Source organism: Coffea eugenioides, chromosome 5, assembly GCF_003713205.1.
Source record: "Coffea eugenioides isolate CCC68of chromosome 5, Ceug_1.0, whole genome shotgun sequence".
Lineage (NCBI taxonomy): Eukaryota > Viridiplantae > Streptophyta > Magnoliopsida > Gentianales > Rubiaceae > Coffea > Coffea eugenioides.
This window is the reverse complement of record NC_040039.1, coordinates 43153705-43177225: the sequence shown is the minus strand read 5'-3', so window position 1 is coordinate 43177225 and position 23521 is coordinate 43153705. Positions and strand designations below refer to the sequence as shown.

Here is a 23521-nt window from a genome sequence, read left to right as displayed (position 1 = left end):
GTGGTCTTGGAGATGGTTTTTTAAATTTCTAGTGGGCTCATGGGCTGTGGTATTTATCCACTGACTTTGGGGAGTGTGGTTTTGTAAAGGTCGAGTGGGGTATTTTTCATTTTTTTAATCCATTTTACCGAACAAAGCAAAGAATAGAAGAAATTATTACTATGTTTGGATACACATATTATCTCAAATTAGCGATAAAGGCACACTCGATGTATGTGGAATTTCGGAACGATCCTTTATATGAAAGAATTTAGTATAAAATTTTCATACATGAACAAGTAAATTTTGATCTTTTACTAGTTTTTTGAATATTTGTCAAAAAATAGTTTTTTTTGAATAAAATTTTAATTAAGTTGTTGGTTACAATATTTGTAGGTAGTTATGTAGGCAATATATATTTGGACAATTGGAGTGAAAGTTAATTTGTGGTTAAGTTGGTTAGCTTAGAAATATGGAGGTATAATTAAATGATTGAGAGGGTAAAGCTGGAAATCTAAAAGATGACCAAAAAAAAAAAGTTTACACCAAATTTAATGCTCTCTCTTTATATATAGTATAGATGTTATTTTATTTACATCATCAATACGTTTTTTAAGTATAATTTTTAATAGGGATAATTTCAAAAACCTCCCCTGAGGTTTCTGACAGTTTCACTCCCCTCCCCTGTGGTTTCTGAAATTCCACAAACCTCCCCTAAAACTAAATAGGGGATGCCAAAATAGACCCAATTTCAAAATACAAACAATAAAAAATTAGTAGTTGGAGAGAGAAACAAGTGTATTCCACAAATGCCCTCATTATCTTGGGTTAGATAGCTAATGCAATGTGAAGAAAAATGAGGGAATTTAAGAAGAATGAAACTTGAGGGGGTGTAAGTGAGACCAATCATGGATTTGATTACAATGAGGAGTAGTGAACAAATGCAATGCAACGGCTCTTTCTGGCAGCCAGTTCTAACGTCTACATGCAACGGCCAACTCCGAAGGCTATTTATCAAAGTAAAATGCAGCAGCCACAGATGCAACAAACAACAACAGACAAATGTTAATCTGTGAGATGCAACTAAAATGCTTGGTGTTGGATGCAACTGAAGTGCTTGGTGTTCCATCTTGAATTGCAGCAGCAACAAACACATACGCAAATGGCCAGTTCAAGCAGCAGAGGTGAATTCTGGAATTCACCTACATCATTTACAATTAGAAATAGATATTGTCGATGTAATCGCAAGGCAACTATTAAAATTTCTGAGAGTCAACGGAATCCACACAAGCTGTACTTTTGTTGCACAAATTACAGATTCTTTGAATGGTATGAAGGTCCAGAAGAGGAAGAGGTGAGCAGCCAAAGAGAACGCAGACATTCATCAATGCAAAGGGAAGAACAAGTCCAAATTGGTAGAGTTGAAGAATAATACTCCATAGTGACAAAGCTAATGATACTTAACCTTGTATTCTTAGCAATTTATATGTTTGTTCAAATTGTGAAGTCAGTTTAATGAAATCAGTTTATTCAAATTTTCACTTTCAGTTTATTCATATGTGCATGCAAGACGTTGTCTATTATGATCTTACTAAGACAACACCATACAATCTGTACATACAAAAAGAATTCGAACGTGTAGAATCCCTGCATTTTGCACTTTACTTCAAAGATACAAAATGTATGTCTTTAATGAATTTACACTGCTGCTTGGAATTCAAATGTCAGGCAAAAGACCATGTATAGGTACTAAGTCCATAGATGGTATACAAAACCAAAAGTTGCACCAAGCATTTCAGTAAAGTTTCAGCAAAACTAATAATGACAAAAGTATCTCCAATCGTAAACAGATTCAAAAGAACATCAGTATTCTTTTAGCAACAATATATGACAAGGGAGGCCTAACTATTTAAAACCTCAAGCTATAGCTGCTGCTAAGATTGTGCGACTCATGATTAGCTGATGTATTGGTGCTCACTGAAGTTTGTAAGTGGGAATTTTTGGTGGAATTGGCACCAGCAATTGGCATTAATGGCATTGGTTGTGAAGCTGCAAATGAAGTTCTCCTCCTGATGTTAGTTACAGCAGATGTTCCATCTTTCTTTGAGGGCCTTCCTCTCTGAAATGATATAGGACAAGTGCATAGGGTGAGCAACTCAAAAATGAAAAAAAATGACCAAAAAGCAACTGGATGTACCTTTCTCTTAGCAGCATCCATAGTTGTCTGTACATCAGCTTGAATATTAGTTGCACCAGGTTCAGTTGATGGGCTTGGATTGTTGCCTTGACTGGAAATCACAACAGGCACACTACCCTCTATGTGATCCTGCATTAGGAAAATCTCCTCATTTGGTAGTTAACAGTTGTTAATTTGATAGTAAACAGTTTCAACACTCACTAAACATATAATAAATTAACGTTTACCCAGAGAACAGCTCCTGACAAGCCTGTGTTTGCAATTCCCCTGCCAGGCCTTGCTCTTCTCTTAGGAATCTGTACATTAAGTTGTATGTCATGATCTTAAGTATGGTGAACAAAGTAACATGATCAATATTAGAAATCAGTTATGAACCTGCTGATTTGTTTGCGAGGTAGAGTTATTTCCTCTCACAGGTGCTCTTTGGCATGTTCTCTTATTATGGCCAAATGCATTGCAGTTCTTACATCTCAGAGTAGTAGACCTCTTTGTCTGAGATGAAGCTGGTTCATCAGGTCCTCGCCTTCTATTCACTCTTGGTCTACCTGGAGCTCTCCTCAGGGGTGGTGGTAGGACAATTGCTGGAGTGACATCAGGTAATGGAGGCCATCGTTTCTCATGAGGAATTGGGTGAATTATGCCACTATATGCCTTAATCCACATTTCTGTTGAGAAGCAACCATCACAGTAAGCCTCTACTTTGAGTCTTCTATATATAATGCCTAGTGCAGCATGCTTGCAAGGTAGTCCTGACAGTTGAAAAGCACCACAATCACACGTCTTTTGGGCCAAATTGACAATGTATTCTCTGTCCACATCACCAACTTCAAATATCTCCTCACTTGCCATTTGCAGTGAGCATCTCCTAGACAGTCCAACAATTTCCTTCAGCTTTTTAGTGATTTTTGGAGTGATATTAGAGCTCCATGTGCAGGCCTTGTGATATCTTTTATGCAGCTTTTTCATGAGCTTTTTCCTTAAACCATCAGCAAGAGTCAGTATTGGTTTAGCTCTTAAATCTCCCACCCATGCATTGAAAGATTCAGTAAAATTGTTTGTGACATGGTCACACTTTATCTCAGTTGAGTATGCGTGCCTAGCCCAAGATGCAGGTGGAATCTTTGATAAGTATCTCCATGCTTCTACATTCATGTCTTTAATGGAGGCCATTGCTTCATTGAAGCCTAATGCATCATAGCTCTTAGCAGCTTTCCAGAACAAACTGTTCAGTAATACTCCAGGAAATTGAAGCCTAAAGTTGCTGCAGATGTGTTTGCAACAATACCGTCCAGTAGCTAATGGAATTTGCTCCTCATAAGCAAGATTCAATCCCTACAGCAATTGAGTTAAAACCATTCAAATAATAGGCATAGCTGGACATATAGAATGAGACATTTGCCATGATAGTAAAGTAAATAAGGTCTATACCTTTTGTCTATCACTCATGAATGTTAAAGGAACACTGTTATGAAATGGTCCAAAGAATTCCTGGAAAAAGTAGAAGAACCAGCTCCAGGTTTCTTTGTTTTCAGATTCAGCCACAGCAAATGCAATAGGAAAAATTGAGTTATTTGCATCCAATGCTACAGCAGTGAGTAATACTCCACCAAAATTGCCTTTCAAATGACAACCATCGAAACCAATAAAAGGTCTACAACCAGTTAAGAAACCATCTTTCTGACCTTTGAAACTTATAAACAATCTCAAGAATCTTGGTTCGACAAGTAAATTGGGTCTGTCATAATGAACTTTGCATAAGCTGCCAGGATTGCTCTGCCTTAGAAGAACAGCATATTTTGGTATCTTACTATATGAAGCTGCATGTGTACCCTCAATTTCTTCCCTGGCCTTTTCTCTTGCCCTGTATACTTGTTGTTTGCTAGGATGAACACCATATTTTAGCATCTCAGCTTCAATCCCCTTTCTGGAAATGTCTGGATGATCTCTTATCACAGCAACAAGTTTCTTTGCTATCCAATCAGAGGTGGCCTCTCGATTCTTGCTGTCCATCACACACGTGTGTTCTGGTGTGTATGATTTTATCATATACGTCACTGAATCTGCTAAAGGTGAGGCATGAATTCTCCACTTGCATCCAGCAACACCACACTTGGCTGTACATCTGCTTTTTTCATTCTTCAATCTTTGTAGGGGAAAACCTTTTTGGATCACAAAATCCTTTAATGCTGCTCTAAAAGCATCAACATTTGTGAAAAGCTGTCCCTTCTTAAACTCTATGTCTTCTTTTCGGTTGTAAGTCCACATCTTGGCTCTTAAGGCTTCTCTCATGGGATCTATTTCATGTTCAGATTCAGAATCAGGTACAATATCCTCATTTTCCTTGTCATCAAAGTCAGAAAAATCATCATCACTACTGTCACTTTGGGATACAGACCAATGCTCATCACCTAAATTATCCTCATTGTTACTGTCCCAACCTTGATTCCATGAGTCATCAGAAGTAGAATCACAAATGTACTCCTCAGTCTCACAATTTAATTCATGAACTTCGATATTCTTGCCTCTACCAGTTTTTTCAGTTCTTAAATTCTCATGCTCATTTACTACATTTCTGTTTAGGAAGTTGTCACTCTGTTCTGCAGGGATGATATCCATCTCCAACACTTGTATATTAATGACTATATGAGATTGATGCACCTTGAACATTTCAGCAACAGATTGGTCATCATTCACATCTAAGTACTCAGCTGTACCAGGTATTTCGCATCTCATGTGCACCAGTAGATTGACATTTCCAGACATTTCTTGCAATGCCTTCTCAGCAACGTCATTTAGTAAGTCAGAATACATGTAACTCTTGGGATTTACCTTAGCCACTCTTACTTTTCTTCCCATACAATGGAGCACAATATCATGAACATCAGTGTTAACCATCCTACAATAGACAATCATAGCCTACTGAAGTTACTGAAGTTATTGAAGTTACAGAAAATATTAGTTACAAAATTAACCATCTTGCAACATTGGTTGCTGAAGTTACAGAGAAAGCATAAGCTACTAAGGTTTGGCATCTAACTATATCAAACAACCCAAGTCAGACGAGAAATATAGAATCAAGCAAGCATCAACTGGTAGAGGCTTAGCAAACCAAGTCACGTGACAAACCAGAAAATCATAAGCAAACATGTATCAAGCTTATACAAACAACAACCAAATCAGAAGTAAGCTACCAAGGAATATTGAAACAGTCTCTGAAATCTTAAATGCTTACCTGGTAACGCAGTTTGTTTGCCAGAAAGAGACTCTTCTTCAGCAAATGTTAGAATCAACAAGTTTGTTTGCCAACCATCAACCTCAGTTGCTATAACACAAACAATGGCGGGAACAGACCAAGTTTCTTGCTTCTATATGCACTGTGCCTTTCAAGCTGTTATGTCAATCAGATCAAGAACATGGCGCCTAAGTTTGGCGCCATTTCACAACGGTCCCTTTTCTATTTTCGTTTTTAGGACTCTAATTTATGGTTAATTACATTAATTGTGTTTATAACTAACTTAACTAATAGCTTTCAGATAATCACAAAATATTAACAAAATTGTAAGGGTATTTAAGTCTTTTTGACACAAATGATGTAAGAAATGGGACCTCACCATCTGACAGGGGAGGTTTGTGGAATTTCAGAAACCACAGGGGAGGGGAGTGAAACTGTCAGAAACCTCAGGGGAGGTTTCTGAAATTATCCCTTTTTAATATTCTCAACTATTTTTATCTTGCATATACATTATAAAAAATATTATAATAATTATTCCAAATAATATTTCTGATAATACTCTATCTAAACTGTCTTCTTCTTGACTTAGCATAGAGAGGGTAATCAACTATTAGGAGTTATTTTTTATTTTCTCTTAGATGACTACAATCCTGTCCATAATTATGACGTAAAAGTTTAGGGTAAAAAATAAAAAAATACCCCTGTGGTAAGTCTAATATACAGAAAAGTCCCTTATGGTTTCAAAATATACAATACGACACCTCATGCTTTGAACTAAATTGTAAAGGTGACGGAATCCGTTAAGGTGAACTTGTAAGTTATGGTCATTGTACAAAGTAGCGCGTGTATAAAAATCATTGAAGTACCGACGCGAAAATACCAAAATTTGAGAAAGAACTTAGAACACTTAAAAATAGAAGAACAAGTGTATGGCTACAATGGGTTAATTCTATGAGAATTACCCACCACAGATTTTCATGTATAAGAGATTTAATCTTGAGTGCAAGCGTTGTTAATACTTAAGTAATTAACATTGAGATACACCTAAGTCCTTCCTATTCAATAAAAATAGACAAACTGGTTATTGGCCATGTTCTCAACTGTTTTTGATTGTATAAGAACTAATTTTGGAAAATTAAAATAAAAATATCAAAATAAATGCTACTAATTTTTAATTTTTTAAAGATAAAAAAACTCAAAATCAAAATATAAACAACAATTGAGAACACAATAAAATAACTTTTTTTAAATTAAAATCCAAAATTAAGTTTTGAAATTTAATTAAAAACGAGGTCATGTTTACTTTTTTTTTTATATATAAAACAAAGAAACTTTATTAATGAGTCGAGATATCGTCCAACATGATTTGATTGACAAAACTTGGAGGTGAATTCCACAAAGTTTCAGAAAGATTGACAGTTTTTGCATAATGAGTTAAACAGTACGCAAAAATACATTGAGAAACCAATGATGTATTAGCCTCTTTCGAAACCAAAAATACATTGAGAACATGCGGATTTAATAAAGCCAAGTGAATATCCTCAATTATCGGGCCTAAACAACTAATAATACAACTACTAATGAAGTTGTCTGTGTTCTCAATCATGCGTTGTTTGCCAATACATTGACCACACAATTTTATCACTCGTTATATCTCTTGTCAATTAAGGCGGCTTGGATTTACCTACCTACATTTTAATCCAATCAATTGAAAACAAGATTGCAATATGTCACCCATTCTTTTTTCCCGGCAAATTGATTGCTGACTATTTCTTTGTAGCCTTATTTTTTTTGAGGGAAATATTTCTTTTTAGCTTCAAGTATATTATAATCGTTTCACATCGAGCTTTTCAATTATGTAATAGTCTTTTATTAATTAAAAAAGATAAACTGATAGTTTTTAGCAAAACCAGTGCAAAAAAAAAAAGTACCTCGAAACTCAATTCAACTAGTAGGACATTAACTAGGTAACTCAACCCCTTAGTTCTATCACTCCCCCTCGAGATGCTAATGCAGTTAACCCCATTAAGAAATGATAACTGAAATTGCACATTAAAGATCACATCAATTTTCTATTCCAATTCATTGGGCAAAAAATGCCATAAATTTTAAAATTTACAATTTTGTAGGTACAAAATTACCAAAATTTCCTGTTTTACATCACCCCAATAAATGTAAAAATCACAAACTAGTAGTACTAATGGGGGGGCTCAATCAATTTGGTCCCCAGCAGCTCAAGTACATGACTTTCCTTAATGATTCTTCAGACTTCTTTAGTTTTTCTTGATCTTTAGCTTTACTGCTTGATGAAGCCAATGCAGAAGAAGAAAGCTGCTTGGTCTGAGACAGGGACCTGAGGTTGTTCTTGGCAAGCTGGTGTACTGACCTCATGGTGTGGTTCCACCTATTCAATCCCTGATCTTTCATTGCCTCCACTGCTCCTACACTCACTGCTGCTATCCATGCCCTGCTTGTTGAACTCATTTTCAGCAAGAACAAATTTTAAAACTGTAAAGATTCCTTGTTGATGATGCAGTCTTTCTGGAACTCTTGAAGCTTGGTTGGGTACTAGAGATGTTTTTCTGAATTCTGAGAAGATGTTTGTTTGGTGCTGATGTTGTTGGGGAGTGCAGCCATATTTATATTCTGTCATCTCAAAAGTTTGTGTAAATAAGTTGTTGCAGAAACCAGGGGCTGGGTGCTTTTCCAGTGGTCTTGGAGATGGTTTTTTAAATTTCTAGTGGGCTCATGGGCTGTGGTATTTATCCACTGACTTTGGGGAGTGTGGTTTTGTAAAGGTCGAGTGGGGTATTTTTCATTTTTTTAATCCATTTTACCGAACAAAGCAAAGACTAGAAGCAAATTACTATGTTTGGGTACACATATTATCTCAAACAAGTGATAAGGGCACATCCGATGCATGTGGAATTTAGGAACAATCCTTTATATGGAAGAATTTAGTGTAAAATTTTCTGTTTCATACACACAAAAAATAAATAAATTTTGATCTTTTACTAGTTTTTTGAATATTTGTCAAAAAAATAGTTCTTTAATAGAATTTTAATTAACTTGTTGGTTACAATGTTTGTAGGTAGTTATGTAGGCAATATATATTTAGATAATTGGGGTGAAAGTTAATTTGTGGTTAAGTTGATTAGCAATATGGTGGTATAATTAAGTGATCGAGAGGGTGAAGCTGGAAATCTAAAAGATGACAAAAAAAAGTTTACATCAAATTTAAGGCTCCCTTTATATATAGTATAAATATTAGGGATAATTTCAGAAACCTCCCCTGAAGTTTCTGACAATTACACATAAATACCTTCCAATATAAAAAATTACAGTGCCCTCCTCTTTCACTTTGATATGACCAGTTGTCATATTCAACAGCCCACAAAATCAATCCCTAAAATACTAAAAATATGGGGAAAAGACTAGTTTTCCAAGTATAGTATTTTTATATGCAATTTGGCGCCATTAAGTGTATAACCTTGTTGACATGTTTTTCTTGCCTTGGATTGCTTGTTATGGGTATTCAACCAGTTTGAAGTGTATGACCTTGTTGTTTATTATATTTAAGACTTGTTTTAGTTTATTTAGTTTATAGTGCTTTGTACATCTAGAATCTTTGATTTTGAATCACAGTAGATAAACTCTTACTAAATATCATAGATGAATTTAAATCCACCGTTTTATGGCCTTTTAGTTCTGCCACTATATAACTACCAAGACACTTTTTGTGGTACATTCTTACAATTATATCCATATTTCAAATGAACTTTACAATCTGAATGAAAATGAATATAATTAGTAAACTCATGTTGATCATTATCAATATTTGGGTCGGTGACACTACATTGTTGCCGATGCTTTTTGATATTTGAACTTGTGTTGGATCTTCTTGTCTTCGACTACTCACTTCTTTGGCTACATTGCCATCAAACCACTTGAAATAGCCATACTTAGAACAACCAAAATATAACCTGCCAGGAATTTTTTTTTTGCTTTAAAAAATTTTAATTGTTGCTTTCCATCCACACCCATTATAGTTTCTATTTTTCATCCTCAATGATGTGCCTGCATGAAATGAGCTCCGACGATAGTCTGATGAAGACACGTTTCTTTCATTGCCTTTGTATTCAGTTGAAATTGGCCTCTTTTTTTTGTGCTCATTCACTAGCATTTTATGCTATATATTGTCCACAAAGGACCATCAATTCTTGTAGGACTTTGCTGTCCAAAATGCTGATTTGTTTAATGTTAATTTCATGTCCTTAGCGGATGAACTTGGTGCCAATTTTTCTTCCTTTTTTTATTGCCATTTTTCTTGCCCAAAATTTTAACTTATTTTCTTTAAGATTCAATGAGGGCAAACTTGAAATATAATTGTTTGACAAAACTGATTCATTACTTTAAGAGTACTTTTTCTAACATGGACTTAATTTGTTATCAAATATGTCAATCAAGGGGAGGGCACTGTAATTTTTGATATTGGAGAGTATTTATGTGTAATTGTCAAAAACCCCAAGGAAGGTTTCTGAAATTATACCTAAATATTATTTTGTTAGCATCATAAATATATTTTTTAACCATAATTGTTAATGTTTTCAACTATTTTTTAATCTCATGTGCACATCATAAAAAATGCTATAATAATTATTTCAAATAATACTCTATTTAAACTATCTTCTTCTTGACTTAGCATTGAGAGGGTAATCAATCATTAGGAGTTATTGATTACTTGTACCCATGTCACATATACAAAAGGTTAATTCCATTCAAATACAACTTTAATTTTATTTGTTTTGTTCATAATCAATAAGCAAACATATTCAATGTATATTTGCGATTTTCTCTTGGATGACTACAATCCTGTCTATAATTAGGATGGAAAAGTTTAGGATTGACGTCTCTATCACACTTTCATTGTACAAAATAGGGGACTTGTTTCCTGCAATTATCAGATCAATAGCACCAAGCAAGCAATCGATGGAGCATATCAGGTTAATTTGAATTTGAATAAAAGAGATTAATTTTGGATACAACGATGAATCCTGCTGCTACACTATAAGAGAGAGGATGAGCCTAACTGGATTTGTATAAGAGTTGGAAAGCAAACCTCCAATTCAGATAAATGCATTACTGTGCTCTGAATTTTATAAAGAAAAGAAGCACAATACTCCATTGCAAAAGAGTTGGAGAGCGAACCTCCAAATCAGATAAATACATCATTGTAATTTTTTTTTTCTGACGTAGGGGGTATCCGAGCTTTCGACCCGACTACTCCTCCTCCTATGGTCCGAAAGGAGAGGCCCATTCCTTTCGAACACGATCTCCTCGAGACTTAAACCGTGGTCGCCATATTCTAAAGAGGAGCAATGAAACCACTCGAGCTACCCGAGTTGGGCTAAATACATCATTGTAATGCTTCCCCTGTAATGCGCTAGTTAATCACATCTATGGGAGTGAACATAACAAAACTAGCTGTACATGGTTGACAATGAATGAGCACCCGGTTTTATAACTAGTTAGTTGTAATAGGTGCACTGTACCCAGACAGTGCGATAGCAACTTGGAATGACAAAGAAGCTGTTGGCCAATGGCCATTTGTCTTGTTAGAATTTTGGGACGGAGACGTAGTATTCGCCAGAAGTAACACTTTCTGTAGTCTATCTAAGTCTTGGATTTACATATGAGAGTATTTTCTTTCCGTTTAGATTGCTCCTATATATTAACCAATCAAGTATCAACAACGTTCTAGATTCAACCGGGGGAAAAAAAAAGAAACAACATTCTTTTTTGGAGTTTACTCGTGCATTTGAGAAATTTTTGGTGAAATGGACAATAATTCTTATTACTTGAAGGATATTTATGAAATTACGCATTTCTTGAAAAGGAAAATGAAGCAGTTTTGCCACTCCGTGAGATGCTGATGCGATTAATTTAGTTAAGGAATTATAACAGAACCCGTAATTTCACAAAGAAGTGAATTTTCTATTCAAATTCATTGCAAAAAAGGGCCTCAAATTTTAAATTTACAATTTTGTAGCTAGGAAATTACCAAAATTTCCAGTTTTACATCACCCCATGTATCTAAAAATTACAAACTGGCTAGTAGTTTTAGTGGTGGGGCTCGATCAATATGGTCCCCAGCAGCTCAGGTACATGACTTTCCTTAATGACTCTTCAGACCTCGTTAGCTTTTCTTGATCTTTAGCTTTACTGCTTGATGAAGCCAGTGCAGGAGAGAGCTGCTTGGTCTGAGACAAAGACCTGAGGTTGTTCTTGGCAAGCTGGTGCATTGATCTCATTGTGTGGTTCCACCTACTCAATCCCTGATCTTTCATTGCCTGCACTGCTCCTACACTTACTGCTGCTATCCATTCCCTGCTTGTTGAACTCATCTTCAGCAAGAATGTAGCAGAACTGAAAGATTAATTCCTTGTTGATGATGAAGTGTTTAAGAGTACTAGAGATGTTTTCAGATTGATTTTTCAGGAGTGCTTGATGCAGAAGATGTTGTGATGTTAAGTCATATTTATATTCTGTCATCTCTAGAGTTTCTGTGTGTTTGTGTAAATGCATTGTTGCAAACCAAAAACCAGGGATTTTTTTATGGTGGGCTGTGGCATTTTCCACTGGCTTTGGAGGGTGTGGTAATCCACATGTAAAGTGGGCTATTTTTGAATTATTTATTTCCCTATTTTACCAAACAATGCAAAGAAAAGAAGAAATTGTAATTTTTTTTTTTTTGGTGATCCAATGCTATCTTCTTCTTCACTTAGCATTGAGAGGGTAATAAATTATTAGAATACTGATTATTCGCACCCATGTCACGTGTGTAGAAGACTAATTTCATTTGAATGCAACTTCATTTTTATGTATATTTTATTCATACTTGGTTAGCAAAGTATATATCCAGTGTACGTTTATGATTTTCTCTGGGACGAGAATTCTATTCTATTTACAGTCAGGAGGGAGAAGTCTAAGGTGGACATCTATGCTACAATTAGGAAATTGGACTTCTACAATTGTTAATCAATAGCACCATGCTATTCCTAGCCCATATTGGTTTAATTTGAATTTGGACGTGGGATTAATTTTGCAACACAAATTTCAATCAACACTAAAATTTTTTATGATTTTGCTTGTTACTAACTTAGGCCTTGTTTGATAACCCAATTCAGCACTTAAACTTAATAAATTCAGATCTTAATATGTTCAGACGCGTTTGATAACTAAAAATTAAACATCTGAATTAATTAAGTTGTACTGAATCTTCTAGGCAAAACTTGCCCCAAAAATTAAATAATAAGTTATTTACTTATCACTAAATGTGATATAGACTCAAATGTATTATATTTAATACTTAACAATTCAATAACTTAATGGATTCGTTTTAGATTTCAGTTTTATCAAACGCACCCTTGGTATCTATATTTAATATGTTAGTGCCTATATTTATTGTGATAGTGTCTACATTGTGTACTGTAATTGATATTGGTGAGTGCAGAAACTCCGAATCCACAGACTATTTGGGGGGGGGGGGGAGGGTGGGTTGGGTAGAAAAATGTTTAAAAACTGAAGGGAAAAATCTAAAATGGAGAAAGAACGCTCAACAACAGAGCAGCATCTGTGTGGTTATGTTGGGTCAATTTTAAGAGAATTGCCACCATAGACTTCCATGTACAAGAAATAGTCTTGAGTGCTTCTTTAAGTATGTTATGATACCTAACAAATAAAAATAAACACATTAGCACATGGTTTTGTAACTTGTTAGTTGTCATAGGTACCCAAACACTGAGATAGGGGTTCTCTTTTGGAGCTTAATTCTTTCAACAACATAGCAATTCTTTCAACAAAAAAAAAAAAAAGAACATCGGAAAAATTCATTTGGAGTAGGGGTTCGCTTTTGGAGCTTAATTATATTTTTGAGAAAATTTTGGTGAAAAGGACTATATTTGTTATTATTTTATGGACATGTATAAAATAAGCATTTCTTGAAAAGGAAAATAAATGAATTTTGGAAGTATGGCTGCCTCGATTGGTCAACTTTGTTAGTTCTCCCACTCTGCGTTCCGCAAGATTCCAATGGCTAATGCAATATATTTAGTTGAGAAAAATTAACAGAGATTATATTTGAAAAAAGACATGAATTTTCTATTCCAATTCATTTGGCATAACAGGCCTTAAATATTAGAATTTACAATTCTTTAAGCCAGGATATTACCAAAATCTTCAACTTTACATCACCTCCTATATCTAACAGCTACAAACTAGTACTACTTTCGGAGGGCTCAATCAATTTGGTCCCCAGCAGCTCAAGTACATGACTTTCCTCAATGAATCTTCAGCCTCCTTTAGTTTTTCTTGATCTTCAGCTTTATTCCTTGATGAGGCAAATGCAGAAGAAGAAAGCTGCTTGGACTGAGACAAGGACCTGAGGTTGTTCTTGGCATGCTGGTGGATTGACCTTATGGTGTGATTCCACCTGAACAATCCCTGATATCTCATTGCCTGGACTGCTCCCACACCCAGTGCTGCTATCCAAGCCCTGCTTGTTGAACTCATTTTCTTGTTGATCTAATATCAAAGTGCTGAACTTCAGAGGATACTTTCGAGATTTTTGCTGAAAATACAATATAAGATAAGTTCTCTTCAAGAAGTGAGACTTCTGAGAAGACAAGTTCAAATATGGTTCTGAAGATGTTGGAATGCTGTAATGCTGAGTCATGTATTTATATAAATCCTTTCATGTGAAGATTGAAGAGCATGGACTGATGGATAATGTTTTAGCAGCTAGCAAAAACCTGGGGCTGAGGGGGCTGTGTCTTAAACTTCTATAGACTATTTTGCCCTGTATTTGAACATTAGTTCATGAAAGGCCATATTAACCATGATAAGACAGTGAAGATAAGGTTTTGGTATGGCTTCTCATAGTCATAGATCCATTGTACCCAGACAAGGGGATGCAATAATACTGCAAATGGTGAAGAACCTGTTGGCTATTTGTCTTGTTTGGATAGGGTCCAAGTATGGGGCCAATTGGACCAAAAAAGAAAAAAAAAAAACTAACAGGGAGAAAGTATATTTATATATTTTGTATGCCTACACATGATTTTAATGAACTAATTGTATAGACTTTCAACTTAAATGCATTCAATCACGTGTTATAGTTTGTACATAGATGATTAGACGAATCCGAGCATATATCAACACTTTTTTTCCCCTTTCTTTTTTCTTTGCCGGATACGATAGATTATAATCTATACCTACTCCTATTCTATACTAGAGAGAGAGGTGACTCAAAGGAAAATGGGGGAACCCAGGAGAACTAAACCACCACCGGTCTAAACGGATAGATACACACGCGCTGGCAAAATTTTTTTGAAAAATCTTGGATTTAGAATGTAGGCCAAGACATTTGATCTCTTGACCTACACCCAAATAGAGGCTTAAGGCTTTTTTTTTTTTTTCCCTTTCATATGTTTGAATATTTCTTTGCCCAGTTCTTCATGACAATCTTTTGTACCTTATACTACTAGTCTGGTCATATAATTTCATCCAGATTAATGTCAAATTGAATTTCTGCACCCATACGAGTGAAATGAAGCAAGATTGCTTTAGTCAATTAATGTGTAGCACTAGAGTTATTAAACTCCACAACCATTTTGACAGTTTAAAATATTGTTCAATACAAAATATGCCCAATTGCTCGATACTTCGTTACACGACTTGAAAATTGAGAGCATAATTTTGTTGGTTTTCATGACGTCCAAGCAGACAAGTGCACTGCCCTAAAAGCAAGGGATTTTTCATAGAGTTCTCCGATGGACTTTCTCGTTGAGAACAGGAAAAAGAGTGCACAAAATCAATAGCAGTCTGCTAGAAGACTGTTGTCCAGTGAAGGTCATGGTCCTCCGTAGAACTTCCCTGCCCCCTTAGATCGGCAAAAAAGTAGCAGTAAAAGTTGTGGAAAAAAAAACTCGAGCTGGAGTAAATCAGCAAAACTAAGTTGGTAATTGGGACCCCAACAGCTCAAGTATAAGACTTTCCTGAGTGATTCCTCGGACAGCTTCGCAGTCTCAGTAGCACTATTCTACAACACCTAGAAACCAATGACAAAGATCTCAAGGAAATTTTTTTTTTCTGGGGGTACAAAGACAAAGATATCAATTTATTCTTTGCATGCTGATCGATGAAAAGATCTCAAAGTGTAGCTCAATTTGCAAGGTCATGATATCTAATCAAGGTAAGAAGCATACGTCCGAGGAAATGTGGACTTGCATGTGGCATAAAATCACACACTGTCATGGCCAGTGATAATTCCACGGCGCCAATATTAGTTTCACAGCAAATTATTTGTGAAACTAGTTTTTTTCTTGTGTATTTGCACAGGTCATTTTGCATTCTACAACACAATTAAATATAAGTTGATTGTTAAAAATATTTAGTAAGACATAATTAATAGGAATGTATATAATGCGGAAACCAATAAGTTGACTGAAAGTTGCTATAAATAAGAAAGTGAAAAAGGAAGGAAATTAACTGTTACCAAAAAAACACAAAAACAATAAAAAAGTGAAAGACACAAACATTAAAGATGTACACATGGCGAAAAGATAAATTCTCCTCTTGGCATTAGGTTAGAATAATCAATTCAATAACCTACCAAAACTGGAATTGAACATTATATATATATACATATATATTTGACTAGTGAAGGGCATAACTATTTTGAACTGAAATTTTAAGCAGAAAAGAACAAAATAGTAGGTCCAAAGACTCCCATATCTTGCGCAGCTGGTTTTGTACATTGTCCCTGAGGTAGCACTCGGTTTACAGCAAATCTAGTACGCAGTTTCATATTATAGTGTTGATTGTGTAGGAAAGCGGCGGCAGGAACAAGCATACCTATCAAATGTTTGGTGCAATTGCTTAAGTGGAAAGTGTTGATTTTTGAGTGTTTTTTATGGTTAGAATTAATTATACACACTTATGAGTTATGAGTGTGTGTGCAGGTTATTCTCATCTTCAAAATATGAAGATGTGATCAAATCATGGCCCTCGACTATGACTCCTTATTTAACTTTTTGGTTCAACGTGTAAAGAAGAATTTTATCACCTTTGGAATATATGATAAAGTAAAAGAGTAACTATCACATTAATTATTATCAAGAATATTGGCCAAGTACATATTAACCCTAGAACAAATTCAAGCACAACTAATTCTAAGATCAAATTGGATCTTAGTAGAACCAATTTCGTTTAGGCTGTTTGTACAATTTGATCAACATTAGTTCAATCTTTTCATGAACAGTAGTGACTCAAGTGAAAAGCGTATGTGATCATAACCCCATGGTTTTCAAATAAACCATTTGTAAGCCAACAAAAACCATATGCTTCAAACCAATGCTCATTCCACTTTAAGCCGATTGGCTTAGTGCCAAGACAAATGTCTCCCACTAATTCAGTCATTAAATCCTCCTTGTCTTTCGACCAATCCGTTGTCGTAAAACTCGGATCAAAAAGAATGTCTCACTCTCTCTGTAAGTCCTTCATGCAAGAAAATTAAAGAAGAACAATAGAATCAGTATATAAAGATACCTTTGCTATGAGCTTGAGGTATATGAATAGGATTTGTCTTGCAACACTAAAAGGGATGAAAGAGCATAACTCCAGAGCCATGATGATGGCCGGAGCCAAGGCTTCTCCGGTGGAGTTGAGGTCGGAGTCCGGCAACATCACAAAACAGAGAAGATGGACTCAGGCAGGTGATAGAGAGCCTTTAAAGAAAATTGATGGTTTGATCAATGATCAACAGCGACGAAAGCTTAGAGAAGCACAGAAGGCTGAGAATGTCATGCACCTCATCTTCTGAGGTCCCAAGTAGCTCACAAGCATACATATTACTGCTAAAATCTATGAATTTTGCATATAGGCTTAATTTACCCTTTTTTTTTTCTTTTGCACCTTTGGTAATTATGCTTCTATGTAAGATGGAGATTGGAAATTGCTTAGATCACTTGAAAAGAGTTTAGTTGTAGATAAACTAGAAGAATAGTTAAGGTAAATAGTGGGGAAAGTGCATCATTTTCCCTTTGTTCAACTTACTGTTATCTTCATGGTGGAAAATATTATCACTAGTTTTTCAATTGTACTTTCTTGTGTCAATATGAATTTTTGTGGGGTCACTTTAATTTCTGTTAATGATTTTCTCTCTGTGGTAGTTTCAGACCTTTTGGTTTAATCAAACTGTAAGCAGGATCCTGAGATAGGATTTCAAGAATTATCTTAGGATCTTTTTTCATGAGCTGCATAATTTGATTTAAGTACTCTTAGTGATGAAAATTTCAATATGAAATTCTTCAACTTTTCAAATTTTGTTGAAGTGAAGTATTACACTATTATTCTCTTCTTCTCAGAATCTTCCCTGCTGCCAGAAATCCTGTGCCTAGCAACTGGGAGGGGGAAGAGACAGGAGAGTTAAAAAAAAAAAAAAAAAAAAACTCTCTTCTTCTTGTTCATAAAAAATAAATTTTTAAAGCAAGTAATTCAGAAAAAGTGTACAGGGTAGTTAAGTCCATCATCGAATTTCTCAAGCCCATTCCCCAAATAGTGCAGCGGGCTTCATCTGTGAATAATCACAAAGAATTGTCCAAAGATAGACTTGGGCAAGTGTTATCGAATTTCAATCTGGCCAATGATCCACTATGGCTTTGCAAGATTGGGCTTTAATGTCCCAAAGGTGGAGTTTATCCATGGGTTAGTAGGCCCAAACGGGACTTCACATACTATTGAATTCAAAGCATGTACTTCATGCTTTAAAACTTGTACGCTGTGATAAACATGTACAACTTTCCAATATTTTGATTTATTCTCACTTGTTTTCCAATAATTACAACAACCCTCCTTCAAGTTTTAAGAAAGATTTTCCATATCCCTATTTGTACTATTGTATAAGGTGTTCATTTTGATATTCTTGAAGCTTTCCAAACATACAAATAAATAGGACAATTACTCTACATTTTAGTTTGTTTCCTCAACAAGACAACTAGTAAGTCGGTTGCAACCCTACTAATGTACTCTAGAAACTAAAAAAAAATATGGGGAAAAAAAACCCAAAAAAGAAAAAAAGAAATTGGAGAAACAAAAGACCTAGAGTGGCACAATCTGACGTGCAGAGCTGCATGGTCAACTGATCAATCCCATGACAGAGATGAGCTTACGGCATATGAGTAGAGTTTGCTTTCGAGCAATTCAAGGACTGAAAGAGCAGAATCGTAAAGGGCCATCAATTAAGCCTCCAAATAGTTCAAGACAACTTTCTGATGCTACTGACAACTCAATTTACGTGACAAGAGCTTCTGCTTCTTCTGAGATGGAGTCAGTGAAGAAGGGTCATCAGAAAAAGATGAGGGAAGCAGAGAAGGCTGAGAATGTTATGCACCTCATTTGCTGGGGTCCTAATTAGCCACATAAAACTTCTATTTAGGATGGTGAGTACTGAGTATTTGAACTTTTTTCTTTTTTTTTCTTTTTATTGTTTAATGTTTACATTTCACTATGGTTAAGGTTTTCTTTTTTATTAGCAAATGTCCAAAATTTGATGATGATATAGGCAAAAATTTGTCAAGAACATGTTGAGCAATCCAATTTCTATAGATGGTATCGGATACCAAATTTGTGAAGTTTCTATTAATTGCTTTTACTTCTGTAGCCCTTACATTATCTTTGCTGTAATTGCCCGTTTTTTGATTCTTTTTCCCCCCCTTCTTTGAATGAATCATCATTATCAACTTGTTGAGATGAAGGTTGTACATCCTGATTCCTGAGGATTGATATCTCAAACTCTCTTCAGTAATTGTGTCGTACCTAGTAACCAGTACAGTGGTAAACAGATTAGTTTGTCCTCTCAACTTTTCAGATAAAGTGCTCATTGTCACTCATTTTCATTGTCTAAACTCCTTAATTCTGCTTCTCTTCTTCGTTGGATAACTTCCAATAAATTGGAATATGGATTAAATAATAATAACATGCTTCATTCTTTCATCGATTTTGCAAAGGATTTTGAGGAGCACAAAATCTAACTCAGTGGTCTGTGAAGTATGAAACCACCATGTGATTGAGGACTACTTTCATGGACTCAGCAACTACACCTGAATATTGAAGAGGAGAGTTGGGCTATGGTCCTCTTATGTATGCAGTTCATATTTATGGATGTTTTTACTTGGAAAAAGTCTCTGTTGATCTGAAGAGAAAGTTGTATAAGATGATTAACTTCATCTTTATGATCTCTAGCTATTTCATGTTTCATATCTGAACTGAAGTTCCATGTTGGCTATGGATTAAGTCAAAGGGTTCACTACTAAAACTTGCTCAAAGTTGATCACTGCTTTTGTTTCTTTACTCTTATTCCTGTGTTAGATTGAAGATCAGTCTCAAAAATTCTGCCTCATAACTTAACTTGGTAAAAACTAAATTTTTGCCATAAATTAAGAAAGATTTACATATGCATATTAGTTGTTTCATACACCTTATGCAGAGTTGCAACAGCTCATAACAAGCAGTTAGATCAGAACATGATTTAGTTAGGACCCCAACAACTGAGATACATTACAGTTCGCAGTGATGCCTCAGCCTTCTTGTGCTTGTTTATATCACCATCTTCAGCAGCCTTCATATGGAATCTTGGTTCCTTAGCCACTACTGATCTCCCTTCATGTTCAGAAGGTTGATCAGTGTAGAGACCATTAGCTACTGCTCTGATATTTGGATCACAATTTGGGAACTTGCCTTTGATCTCCTTTGTCTCTTGGAAATTAGTTAGAAGCTGGACTCTAATGTTCCTGAACATTGGGGAGGTGGTAGCAGGGGGGAGTGATACAAAGAAATGTAAAGACAACTGATATTTGGTTTCAATGTGAATGAATTGGTAATGGCATCAAATTTATAGCAGAGAAAAAAGCATCAATTAAGACATTATCATTTTACTCTTGCCACATTTTGCACTATAATCGGACAGGTAACTAAACATGGTTCCTTAGTTTTTGCTTGATAGCTAATCTTCTGGCGAAGACTTTTTCAAGGGATTCATATAATATAGTTAAACTGATGGCATCTTTATTCAAAGTGAAGGTTTCTTGTTACTAATGTAGGGTATCATGCTAATTAAAAGTATTAATCAAAAATTATCATGGACTGATTAAACAGAGTTCGCACGTTCGTTCCATAGGCATTGGAGCAGCTGGCATAAGACCGTGTGACCATTAATTCATAATTAGCTTATTCTGTAATAGCTTAATAGTCCTCTTTCACTATATCTGTGGATAAGATCGAACAGATAAATGTGGCAGATTTTGGAAAGGTAGCTTTACAAGTTGCAGTAGTTTGCATTTGTACTAAATGGAGATAAGTAGAAGGGGAGGCTGTGTCACGAGGAATACTTCAAATCCTACTCCTGTTCTTATCCTTTCCAACTATGTTCACATGATTGCCATAATTAAAAATGATTGACTAAAGTAGGGGAGCATTTAATCCTATCCACATCACTCTAAACTTTGATTGAACGTTAGTCTGAAGGAGACTGGATCAAGCACTTCGGATATTAGTAGCTGCATAGTTTTCCAAAATTGGGCTCGAGAGAAAATCATATCAACTTACATACTCTTGCTTCTTGTTATAAGAGAATGTTGAATCATTGAGCACCTAGTTGGCCAATGTGTTTTCCAAAATGTGATGATTTGGCTAATTGTGTGTAAACAAGGATTTGCAAACTACGAGCTAGCTCCCTAGGTCAAAGCCAGTTGTTGATCGATGTCGAATCAAGTTTGAGCCGTCTCAACAAAGTGTTGAGTTGAGTTTGAGTATAAATATATTCGATTCGTATATTTGTCAAGTCAGTTGAATCATTTATACCTTTAATAAATTTTTTTATTAATAGTAAAATTACATAAGCATCCCCCTGTGTCTCGATTATTTATTAGAGTAATATGTTTATGTGATTTACTTTTAAAAAATTTTATTTTTTAAAATTTTATTTGAGATTGACTACATTTGAACTCGAGTTTAATTAGATTCGAATTGATTTTCGAGCTTGAATTTTATGTTGAGAGCTCGATCTAGTACAGATTCGAGTTCGAACCTAGTAAAAGGTGTCAAGCTCTACTTGATTCTACTCGGTTGGCTCGCAGAATGTAGTTATAAAGCCGCTTTCATTGCCAAACCCGTAGCCAGATTTGCCAACTTAAACACCCAAATAGGGGTATAGAGAACCAACTCACAATGTAATTACTTTGTCTAAATCTGCTACGATTTAGTTCGTTTGTAGAAAAGATTCTTAAGGGGCCAGGCTGTTTTTAATACTGTAAACGAGACTGTTTTTCAATATAATCGTTTCCGAGATGACTGGCTTACTATCAAGCTCAATTTTGGGGCAGGTGGATAGCTTTTGCAAAACACAATTCTAAACAGAGCTGTAGCATGGTAGTTTTGTCCAAGAATTAGACCAGGGACATTTGCTAACTGTATAAATAATTGGTTTTATTGACAAATTAACACTAATTGTTTCATACCGCCAAAAAAAAAAAAGGAAGTTAGGTACTGGTATTCGAGATTTTCACAAATATATGGCAGAAGATACTTGATAAGTTAGTCACCAGCCTTTGGGCTAATGCCCACCACCTAGCCATTAAGGTTTGGTTAAACCTTGCCTCCCACCCAAAATGCCACATTTAAGTGGTTTGCTTTAAAAAAATCCAGGCGGGTGTGCTGTGCATCTGTCTGGTCTGGTGATAGTTCAGTCCTCTCCGGATTATCCCTGAGCCTCCTTAGGTCCGTCCCTCCCCCTTAGTGTAAGATAGATTAGGTACAGTTGTCGTCTCAGGAAAAAAAAGAAAAGAAAAGAAGATACCTGATAAGTTGCACAGCTCTAACAGATTGACCTTCATTTTCTATATACTATTTTCTATACTATGTGTAATCATTCCTTCATCAAAGACAACTCTCATGTATGTTATTTGCAGCACTTAATCTTCAATTACTCTTTGATGTACTGAAAAATTATAAAATTCATGAAAATTGAGTTATATTTGTATTTATAAATCAGATTAATCTTTCTTTTATTGATAGTGTATGCATTAATGAGTTTGAATGCTTAGAGTTCACACTCAAATTAAAATTTTATATCATGCATTTAGATTTAGACATGTTTGATAACTCAATTCAGCATTTTAATTTAATAGATTCAAATCTTAATATGTTTAGACCTGTTTGGTAATAAAAAATTGAACATCTGAATTAATTAAGTGACACTGAATTTTCTAGACAAAACTTACTTCCAAAATTAAGTAATAACTCAAAAATTGAGCATCTAAATTAATTACGTGAAACTGAATTTTATAGGGAAAACTTATTTCCAAAATTAAGTGATAAACTATTCACTTATCACTAAATATGATATACACTCAAATGTATTATATTTAGTACTTAACAATTCAACAACTTAATGGATTTAGCTTTCAGATTTCATATTTCAATTTTCAGATTTCAGTTTTATCAAATGCACTCTGTCAATATGTGAAAGTAAATAAAGATTAGTCCTTCTAAATTATGCACACTGTCAATATGTGAAAGTATATAAAGATTAGTCCTTATAAATTACGGATAATGAATTTAATAGTCCACGATTGATTTTCGGTCATGGTAGTACAAAAATACTTTTATAGACTCAGGTACTAGCAATATGTAAATCATCTTATAAGAATTGAAACAAGATTACCAATAGCATAATGTGATGTAACTTAATTTTGACTGTAACTCCGTTAGAGTAATAGAGTTTTAATGTATTATTCCCTTAGTCCCACATATTTAGTCATGTTTGTAGATATGCGCTTTTTATGCACAATACATTTCACCAAAAAGTTTTTCCTTTTATTTCACTTTTGTTCTTAATCATGTGTTTGTCAAAGTAAGAAGTAAAAAGTAATTCCATTATATTTGTCTTTATACATCATTAATGAAGAGTGTAAGAGAAATTTCAAAATATAAAATAATTAGAAATGTCTAATATGACAAATATTTTGAAATAATCAAGAAAGGAAAGTAGAACACTT

The 23521-nt window shown here is 34.9% G+C and overlaps 1 protein-coding gene across 1 annotated transcript; it reads right to left on the bottom strand.

Moving 5' to 3' along the window:
- Nucleotides 1-7546: 7546 nt before the first annotated feature.
- Nucleotides 7547-7993, bottom strand: LOC113772509. The gene has a single exon (XM_027317121.1). The coding sequence runs from the start codon at nt 7890-7892 to the stop codon at nt 7623-7625; it is 270 nt and encodes an 89-aa protein (XP_027172922.1). The 5' UTR covers nt 7893-7993; the 3' UTR covers nt 7547-7622.
- Nucleotides 7994-23521: the final 15528 nt, after the last annotated feature.